Below are 10710 nucleotides of genomic sequence, written 5' to 3' on the forward strand. Positions count from 1 at the left end.
TTCCTGTGTTTCCCATTGAGACTGGAAGCTTCCTGGCACTTTGGTGCATTCAAGCAGCTACTGCAGGCCAGGTCACCCAGCAGGTTCTGCATTTTCCTTGGTGACCTCCTTTTCTTTTCAGGGGATGAATTGCCCGAGCTGGACAACATGGCTGACAACTGGCTGGGCTCGATCGCCAGAGCCACGATGCAGACCTACTGCGATGCGATCCTGCAGATCCCCGAGCTGAGCCCGCACTCTGCCAAGCAGCTGGCCACCGACATCGGTGGGTCCTCAGGGGACAGGCGGTGGCAGGGACAACTCTTGCCCACTGCATCTGTCAGTTTCTCCTTTGCCCTCCAGGAATCTCATCCCAAGTCTCCCCTTAGCTTCAGCTGTGGATTTGGCTCTGAAGCTGGTTGCAAATTCAGATTCTGCAGGCCCCGCCCCAGAGATTCTGACTTAGCAAGGCCGGGTTGAAGCTCAGACATCTGTGTTTTCAAAGAGGACTTGAGAACCATTGAGGGGAGCTTCAATGAGATAAGCTTCAGCAAGTCCTGCAGCCTGGCCTCACCTGGCCTGCTCCATTTGTACCATAATTCCCAACCCGTGTTTAATGAGCTCTTGCTGCATACCAGGCATGCCTGGCGCTGGACCAAACACTTGCACCCATCATCTTATGAAATTCCAAACTCCCCTATCAGGTGGGTGCTCTCTTCTCCATCATACCGATAGGGAACAGAGGCCCAGGGCAGTTGCATAACAAGGCTACGTGGCCAGGGTCACTCTGTGGTCTCCATCCAGATAGCATCCTGCCTCCCAAGTCAGTGGGCGTGTCCCCTCTGCTCCTGCCTGCCCTCTTCACTGGAGGGCCTCACTGCCCAGGTGTGCTCTGAGCGTGGGGCTACTGCTGGCAGGTGGCAGGGAATCTCCCCAGTCTCTTGATACCATTCCATTGCCTTGCTTGCTCTTTAGCATAACACAGCTCTTGGGGCAGTCAGGAGAGTGGGTGGTAGAAGCCTGAAAGATCAGCTCCCTGGGGACCCAGCCAGAGCTTTGTCCTCAGTGACCACAGGGCTGAGCCAGGCTCAACCGGCTTCTGGCTCTTGTTTTGCAGAAGAAGAACTAGAAGGGAGGTGCTTTTCTCCGGGTCCCAGAGCTGTTAGTGATGGAGCCAGGCCTGGGATCCAGCTGTCCTGAGTTCCTGACCCCTGCTCATTTCATAGTCAGCTCTCCACACTTACCAGAGGCATAGGCAGCCTTTTGGCTACTTCCCATCAGAGAAAGATGAGAGAATTCAGTTGCATGTTGGTGTTCCCTGTTAGTACAGGCAGCAGCAGGGGAAGAACTGGAACTAGTGAGTGGAGTGAGATCTAGGGATTGCCCTTCAGTTTAATTGTTCTTGTTATTCCTCCCTGTTAAGCTCCCCCTGCAGATTCATTTCTTCACTCATTCAGCATTGCTCCAGCATCTGTGGGCCAGCCGTAGTTCTAGGACAGAGACAACAGAGCTTTAGGCAGCTCCCATGCTTACTGAGCTCACACTGTAAGGATGTGAGGTTAGGGGCAGGGAAGGTAAGGCTAGTATATGAAACTGACAGGGTGTAAGGCGATAGAGTTGGTGAGGTCTGTGGCAAAGCATGCACACCCAAAAGACATTCAAATTAAGCGTGAGCACAAACAGAACAAAAAACACTGTAGGCCAAAGAAAAGTGTCCTAGGAGACTGTGGGCCCGCTGTTTGCAGCTCTTGGCTGACAGTCAAGTGAAGCTCACGGTTTTATGGATAAACTTGTAAAGGAGTAGGTACCTGCCTGGCGGCACCTTTGCTGGGAAGCAGCTCTTCCTGAGTCAACCAGGACAGAGTAGGCACCTCCTTCCTGCCCTGCCCTGCCCTGAGTTGGGCCTCAAAAAGACAACACAGGGGGCCAGGCACCATGGCTCGTGCCTGTAAACCCAGCACTTTGGGAGGCCGAGGCAGGAGGATTGCTTGAGCCTAGGAGTTTGAGGCCAGCCTGGGCAACATAGCGAGACCCTGTCTCTACAAAATGTTAAAAAAAAAATTAAAAAAAAAAAAAGACACAGGAAAGGTTGAGGCCTTGCCTGGAGCTCCACTGTAGTCAAGGAGAAGACATGAACCCAAGATCAGAAAGTAGACAGGGGGGCCAGGCTCAGTGGCTCACGCCTGGAATCCCAGCACTTTGGGAGGCCGAGGTAGGTGAATCACGTCAGGTCAGAAGTTGGAGACCAGCCTGGCCAATATGGCGAAACCCTGTCTCTACTAAAAATACAAAAAATTAGCTGGGCATGGTGGTGGGTGACTGTAATCCCATCTACTCGGGAGGCTGAGGCAGGAGAATTGCTTGAACCCGGGAGGCGGAGGTTGCAGTGAGCTGAGATCGCGCTGTTGCACTCCAGCCTAGGCAACAAGAGTGAAACTCCGTCTCGCAAAAGAAAAAAAAAAAAAACAAGAAAGTAGCCAGGGGTGTACTGGGTGGTGCTGTCTTCTAGTCTTTCCAAGCATGAACTGGGAGGAGCTGGAGAAGGCTTTGCAAGGCTTCCCTTGGGTTGGGTTGCACTGCCCAGGATGGAGGGAAAGGCAGTGTTGATCTACTGATCACCTGTGACACATCGGGTGCTCTCATGTTCGTTTCCCGCTTCATGCCCTATCCATGCTGCCTGATGGGTGGTAACTGTGTGGACAGATGGAAGCAGAGACTCAGGGAGGTGGAAGGGCTTCTCTGAGGTCTCACCTGGCTGCACCTGGTTTGCTCCCCCATGCTGACAGTGTCGCCCAAGCTTGCCTGGTGTTTAGAACCACTGGGGTCGGCTGGGCGCGGTGGCTCAAGCCTGTAATCCCAGCACTTTGGGAGACCGAGACGGGCGGATCACAAGGTCAGGAGATCGAGACCATCCTGGCTAACATGGTGAAACCCTGTCTCTACTAAAAAAAAAAAAAATACAAAAAACTAGCCAGGCGTGGTGGCGGGCGCCTGTAGTCCCAACTACTCGGGAGGCTGAGGCAGGAGAATGGCGTAAACCCAGGAGGCGGAGCTTGCAGTGAGCTGAGATCCGGCCACTGCACTCCAGCCTGGGCGACAGAGCGAGACTCCGTCTCAAAAAAAAAGAAAAAAAAAGAACCACTGGGGTCACTTTGTAGAATGACAGAACCCTAGAATCCTCTCTTGGGATGCTCGTTGACCTAGTCTGGGGGTAGGCTCAGAAATCTGTATCTGGCTGTATCCCCAGGGCCTCAGGGTCGTCTGGGAAATGTGGAAACCTGCATTATACCAGGGTCCCACCCTGGACACTGTCCTTGTCTTCACTTCGGGGTTCTGACGGGAGGTCTTTGGTAGCTGCTCAGACAAGCTCGTGTGTCTCCTGACCCTCTGGGTTTCCCAAGTGGTCGGTGGGTACATTGGGGTCCAGGGCTGGGAGCCCAGGAGTCCCCAGAACAGAGCTTTGGGTGAGGTCAGCTGGTCCTTCAGACTGGTGCTGAAGGCGGGTGTGTGCATGGGAGTGTGGATGTGAGAGTGTGTGTGCATGTGAGTGTGGATATGTGTGTGCGGGTATGGATGAGAGTGATGTTGGTTAGTTCTTTATTAGAGTTCTTAGACTCAAGCCAAGCTCACAGTCTAGTCTGACACTGTGGGAAGAACCTGGCGAGTAAAGGGTACTACCTATTGAGGGCAGGGTGGGCGCCCCGCATCTAGGGACTTGGCAGGGCGGCTTCTCTGTTTCGTATTCAGCGGAGGCCTTGTGGGGCTCTCTCGTGCTTGGTGCTGAGTCTGTGGAGCTCTGTCTTTCTCCTCTCCGCCCCCACAGACTATCTGATCAACGTGATGGACGCCCTGGGCCTGCAGCCGTCCCGCACCCTCCAGCACATCGTGACACTCCTGAAGACCAGGCCTGAGGACTATAGACAGGTCAGCAAAGGCCTGCCCCGTCGCCTGGCCACCACCGTGGCCACCATGCGGAGTGTAAATTACTGACCCCACTGCACACCCGACCACCAAGAGAGCCAGGGATGCTGTTCTGTGACTCGCCAGCACAGATTTGCTCAGAAACTCTGCCCAATCTTGGGCAAAGTTACTTGAAAAAGACTTAATTCAGCCATGCGCAGTGGCTCACACCTGTAATCCCAGCACTTTGGGAGGCCAAGGCAGGCGGATCACGAGGTCAGGAGTTCGAGACCAGCCTGACCAACATGGTGAAACCCCATCTCTACTAAAAATACAAAAATTAATGATAGAGTGAGACTCCGTCTCAAAAAAAAAAAAAAAAAAAATGGTTCATTTGTATAATCAAAAAGGAGTTGTAAATTAAAGATGTATTATTTATCAGAGAAGACTTTTTAGATAATTTTTTAAAGGATCAGATCTTGAAAATGGAATAAATAACTACTGTGAAATGCAAGAAGACTGTTTCCTTCCTTCTTTTTTTTTCCCCACCCTCACTCTTTCACCCAGACTGGAGTGCAGTGGTGTGATCTCGGCTCACTGCAGCCTCTGCCTCCTGGGCTCAAGTGATTCTCTCCCTTCAGCCTCCCGAGTAGCTGAGATTACAGGCACCCGCCACCACGCCCGGCTAATTTTTGTATTTTTAGTAGAGACAGGGTTTTGCTGTGTTGGCCAGGCTGGTCTCAAACTCCTGACCTTAAGTGATCCGCCTGCCTCAGCCTCCCAAAGTGCTGGGATTACAGGTGTGAGCCAGCGCACCCAGCCTTTTCCTTCTTCAATGCATTTTTTAGTGCTTCCCACATGCCTGCCGTGCTGTGTGCACTGGGGATGTCTGGGGATACAGGTCCTCCCCTGTAGCTTATGCTCAGCGGGAGAGGGAGGGAGGGAGAAGAAGGTAAATAGGGATAATTTCGGAGGTAAGTGCTAGCGGAAAAGCGGGTGTCAGGGTGGAAGCTGGCACTGCATAAAGTGGGCAGCCCAATAGTCTTGATTGACGTTGATCAGATAGTCTTATAGAGTAAGAGCCATGTGGCGGAGAGTGAAGGAAGAGGCGCGTTCAGGCCCAGGGAGTGGTGCAGACTGGGCCCTGAGGCATGTCCAAGGGCAACTCGGGCAGGAGAGGAGGGGCTACATGGAGGAAAGGGGAAAGCAGTATCCCTGGAGAAACTGGGGGCCACATCATATGCGGGCTCATCAGCCATGGTAAGGAATTTGGCTTTCACTTTTTTCCTTTTTTTTTTAAGACAAGTTTTCACTCTGTCACCCAGGCTGGAGTGCGGTGGCACAATTGAAGCTCACTGCAGCCTCGAACTCTTGGGCTCAAGCGATTCCCCTGCCTCAGCCCGTTAAGTAGCTGGGACCGCAGATGGGGACCACCATAGCTGGCTAATTTTTAAAAACATTTTTTGTAGGAACGGGATCTTGCTTTGTTGCCCAGGGTGGTCTCGAACTCCTAGGCCCAAGTGATTCTCCTGCCTTGGCCTTCCAAAGTGCTAGGATTACAGGCGTGAGCCACTGTGCCTGGCCCACATTTTTTCTTTTTTAAAATGTATGGTGTATGAACTTCAGCGTTTTTCATTAATAGCATCTATCTGTTAAGATTATATTTGGCTATAAGTAATGGAATAACATAATTTGAGTGACTTAAACAGAAATTAATTTTTCTTGATAACAAGAAGTAAAAAGTGGCTGGGCACGGTGGCTCTTGCCTATAATCCCAGCACTTTGGGAGGCTGAGGCAGGCGGATCGCCTGAGGTCAGGAGTTGGAGACCAGCCTGGCCAACATGGCAAAACCCTGTCTCTACTAAAAATACAAAAATTAGCTGGGCACGGTGGTGCGTGCCTGCAATCCCAGCTACTCGGGAGGCTGAGGCAGGAGAATTGCTTGAACCTAGGAGGCGGAAGTTGCAGTGAACCCAGATCATGCCACAGCACTGCAGCCTGTGTGACAGAGTAAGACTCCATCTCAAAAAAAAAAAAAAAAAGGTGGTGGCTACAGGCACTGATGTCGTGGCTGGTTGGAGTCAGGCCCAAGGCCAGCCTTTCTGTGATTTGAAACTTTGCCCCATGTGCTGGAGGCCTCATCGTGGAAGGTGACTCTTGCAACTGCAGGTGCTGCATCTGCGTTCAGGGAAGAAGAGAGCAAAGACGGTAGAGCAGCAATTGTGGCCCTTCTATCAGGCAAGTGGCAGCTTCCCTGAAGCCCTGGCCAACCTTCTCCTAGCCCTCACTGGCCATTTCTCAGTCATGGGGCGTCCCCGCTACAAACGAGGCGGGAAAGCCCAGGCTGGCTTCCACCAGTGTTTCTCAGCCTTGGCTATGGACGTTTTGGGCTGGACAGCTGTGTGTTTGACGGTGTTCTGTGCAGTACAGGCCATTTACCTTTCCGGACCCACTAGGTGCCAGTAATATTTTCCTAGTTGTGAAGCCAAAAATGTCTCCAGAAATTTCCTTCAGTTGAGAAACACTGGCTTAGACCAATCAGGACTTACAGCCTGAGCTGGGCTTACTGCCTGCCTTGATTGGGTTTCTGTTAACAAGAAAGAAAGGGGATGGCAGTTGTGTCTGTCACAGGGGCTGTCATTGGAATCGAGCCCTGCCTGGGTCTCAGGGGCTGGGCTGAGCTCTGCCTCTCTCTGGGATGTCTCACTTAAACCCCACCACAGACTGGGCATGGTGGTTCACGCCTGTAATCCTAGAGCTTTGGGAGGCTGAGGCGGGAGGATCGCCTGGGGCCACGAGTTTGAGACCAGTCTGGCCAACATAGTGAGACCCTGTCTCTACAAAAAAAAAAATCAACAGCCTGCGGTGTTGTGCACCTGTGGTTTCAGCTACTTGGGAGGCTGAGGCGGGAGGATCGCTTGTGCTTGGGAGTTTGACGCTACAGTGAGCCAAGATTGCACCACTACACTCCAGCCTGGGTGACAGCAAGACTCATCTCTACAAAAAATTTTTAAAAATTATCTGGGCTTGGTGGTGGGCACCTGTAGTCCCAGCTACTCAAGAGGGTGAGACAGGAGGCTCACTAGAGCCCAGGAATTGGAGGTTGCAATGAACTATGATCTCAACACTGCCCTCCAGCCTGGGTGACGGTGAGACCCTGTGTCAGTCAATTAATATATAAATAAATAAACAGACCTCACTCTAGCCTTGGGAGGCAGGGGGTCTTATCCGCAGTATGGCGAGGTTTAAGGACTTTCCTAGAGCCACTCAACTACCACGTGGCAGGGCCGGAGTTCAGTGCCATGGTACCTGGCTACCAGGCAGCCTTCCTCCTGTGGGACACGGTGGGCACATGGCAGGACATGTCATCCCAGCGGGCAGGCAGGTCACCCGGGCCAGCCCTCTGGAGCGACCCTGCCATGCCCAAGGCCGTTCTTTTTTTTTTTTGAGATGGAGTCTTGTTCTGTCGCCCAGGCTGGAGTGCAGTGGGGTGATGTCAGCTCACTGCAACTTCCGCCTCCTGGGTTCAAGTGATTCTCGTGCCTCAGTCCCCCGAGTAGCTGGGATTACAGGCACATGCCACCATGTCTGGCTAATTTTTGTATTTTTAGTAGAGATGGCGTTTCATCGTGTTGGCTAGGCTGGTCTTGAACTCCTGACCTCAGGTGACTTGCCTGCCTCGGCCTCCCAAAGTGCTGGGGTTACAGGCGTTAAGCCACTGCGGCCAGCCTCCAAGGCCACTCTTGAACCAGCCCCACTGTGCTGCCAGGGCCCGTGTCCCACCGGCTCTGTCCTCACAGGGCTTCCCACACATGCCATCCTCACATCCTCAGAACCAGTTTGGCTGGCCCCGACAGCATCTGCTTCAAACCCACACGAAGAAAAATATTTTGGTTTCTCATGTGGTGGATCACAGGCTGTTCCTGGCAGGTTTGAGCCTGGCTATTGCCTCGAAGAAGCGAGAGCCAGAAACCTGGAAGGTGACACGTGCTGCTCGAAAGTGGAAGTGGAAGCTTTGTGGTGAGCTTTGTGCTGGGCTCATGAGAGCTACTAGGCTGTGAAGTGGGACAGGCTTGGGCTTGATTCAACGCTTCGCCACCTCCCAGCTGCTGTGTGACCTTGGAAAAGTCACCTCACCTCTTCGAGCCTCATTTCCTAATCTGGAAACTGGGAGTCAAAATGGTACCTAACTCAGGGTTATTTGAAGAGCCACTGAAATGCAGTGGTGGTGGCCACATGTACACAATGTTAATTTCTTTCTTTTTTTTTGGAGACAGAGTCTCACTTTGTGGCCCAGGCTGGAGTGCAGTGGCGTGATCTTACCTCACTGCAACCTCTGCCTCCCAGGTTCAAGCGATTCCCTGCCTCAGCCTCCCGAGCAGCTGGGATTACAGGCATGTGCCACCATGTCTGGCTAATTTTTGTATTTTAGCAGAGATGGGATTTCACCATGTTGGCCAGACTGGTCTTGAACTCCTGACCCCTAGTGATTCGCCCACCTCAGCCTCCCAAAGTGCTGGGATTACAGGCATGGGCCACTGCGCCCAGCCCACAGTGTTAATTTCATAGTCGTCTGGCATCTGTAACCCACCTTCCTTTTTGGGGTAGAGTTAGGATTTACAGAATGCTGTTTTCTGGGCAATTTGGTCTCCGCAGCCTAAGTTTCCAGCCGTAAAAAAGGAATCTCAGAGTAGGAGCAGGACAGCATTTCTCTCCGCTAGATCCAGAGGGCAGGGGAATGACTTTTAGCAATGAGGCCATTGCACCACGGCCTGGCCCTCACGGCCCCCCGAGAGCAGGGATGGCAAGGTGATGCTCACCCTCAGCCTGGTCCTGACCTCACAATCTACAGGCAGCTCCAAGATGTCTCTGAACAGGACCTCTCACAGGTGTCTGTAAAGGGCCGCCCTCCATAGATTCACTCAGGGCCGGCCAGGCAGTATCTCCATCCATTCCCTGTTGCCGTGGCCTGTTCGGGATGATCATGGGCCCTGGGCGGGTCCAAATGAGCCTCATTCCTGGGGCTATTGCTGGGAAAATGTGCAGGAAGAGCCTTCTTCCCCCTGGAGTTGCTGTGCTGAGGGGACAGGGCTGCAACTGCAGGTGTAAAGAGATACTCAGAAAGAACAGCACATGGAGGAAACCTTTCTAAGAAGGACAGCAACATAGAATCACCTGCTAGGGCCAGGCGTGGTGGCTCATGCCTGTAATCTCAGCACTTTGGGAGGCCGAGGCTGGTGGATCGCATGAACCAGGAGTTCAAGACCAGCCTGGACTACATGGGAAGACCCTGTCTCTCCAAAAAATACAAAAATTAGCCGGGCGTGGTGGTGCATGCCTGTAGTCCCAGCTACTCAGGGAGGCTGAGGTGGGAGGATTGCTTGAGCCCGGGAGGTTCAGATTGCAGTGAGCCGTGATTGTGCCACTGCACCGCAGCCTGGGCAACAGAGTGAGACCCTGTCTCAAAACAAGAAAAAAAGAAACCTTAGGCCAGGCATGGTGGCTCATGCCTGTAATCCTAGCACTTTGGGAGGCCGAGGTGGGTGGATCACCTGGGGTCAGGAGTTCGAGACCAGCCTGGCCAACATAGTGAAATGCCGTCTCTACTAAAACATAAAAATTAGCCAGGCATGGTGGTGGGCAGCTGTAATCTCAGCTACTCGGGAAGCTGAGGCAGGAGACTCGCTTGAATCCAGGACGCAGAGGTTGCAGTGAGCTGAGATCGCGCCACTGCATGCCAGCCTGGGCAACAAAAGCAAAACTCCATCTCAGAAAAAAGAAAAAAGAAACCCCAGATCTGGGCGAGCCCCTGCATACAGCCGTGCCTGAAACCCTTTTCCTACAAGAGCTAATGAATTCCCTTTGTAGCTTAAACCTGTTCAAATTGACATGTGACTGAAGAGCTGCCACGCGGGCTAGATAATAATGCCCCCTAGCTTGAAATGAGAGAATAGATACGAAAGCTCTGGGCTCCTGTAAGGGACTGGTATTGTTATGACCATTTGCACCCAAAGGGTGAGGCCGGGGTCTCAGCTTTGTCACTTACAAACCTTGAGTACCTTACTTCACCTCTTAAGCCTCAGTGTACTTACCTGTGCAATGGGATGCTATTGTACTATTTCTCAGTGGTTATGAGAGTGAAGTAAGATTTAAAAAGTTCTTGGCATGGTGCCTGGCATACGATAAGTACTTGATCCAATGTAGTCCTTGTTTAATAACAACAAATGGTAACAGTGAATGTGGCCACAACTACTACTGCTAGTAATAAAAGCAGTAATCACAGTAGTGAGGGTGGTAACCACCAAGAGTGGTGGGCCCAGCCTGCGGACTAGCCAGGCGCCAGGCTGGGAAACCCGGTTTCCTACTCAGCCCTCCCTACTCAGCCCCTAGCAACGTTGCCTTTGACTGAGGTGGCACCGACTCTGTGGCACCTCCTTCTTCCAACAGGTGCCATCCTGAGCACTTGGAGGCCAGCTTGTTTACCCTCCAGACCAAGGGACGCAGGTGACGTAGGCCAGGAAGGCTGGGCCCTCAGAGGCTTAGGCTTTAAGCCAGCCTCTCCTTCATCACCAGGGGCCTGGTGGGTGATAGCAGGGTGCTGCAGTGCTGTATGTGCACCTGCCAGACCATACTCTTCTTTGGGGACAGCTCCCTGATCTCTCTTTGGGGACCTTAAGATTCTGGGGGACTGTATTTGGCAATTAAAAATACAGAATAAAAAAATTAAAATTAAAATTTAATTTTAAAAAGTTAGCCAGGCATGGTAGGGCACACCTGTAATTCCAGCTGCTTAGGAGGCTGAAGTGGGAGGATGGCTTGAGCCCAAGAGT

The 10710-nt window shown here is 52.4% G+C and overlaps 1 protein-coding gene across 2 annotated transcripts in view; it reads left to right on the forward strand.

Moving 5' to 3' along the window:
* Nucleotides 1-4393, forward strand: part of COG7 (component of oligomeric golgi complex 7) — a 66329-nt gene extending 61936 nt beyond the window's left edge. For both annotated transcript variants that reach the window (XM_031658396.1, XM_031658397.1), the window contains exons 16-17: nt 122-265; nt 3803-4393. In XM_031658396.1, the coding sequence (XP_031514256.1) occupies nt 122-265; nt 3803-3969 (311 nt within the window). In that variant the 3' untranslated portion in view covers nt 3970-4393. The remainder of the gene's footprint in view (nt 1-121; nt 266-3802) is intronic.
* Nucleotides 4394-10710: the final 6317 nt, after the last annotated feature.

The sequence above is a fragment of the Papio anubis genome, chromosome 18, assembly GCF_008728515.1.
Source record: "Papio anubis isolate 15944 chromosome 18, Panubis1.0, whole genome shotgun sequence".
In the NCBI taxonomy this organism is placed as follows: Eukaryota; Metazoa; Chordata; class Mammalia; order Primates; family Cercopithecidae; genus Papio; species Papio anubis.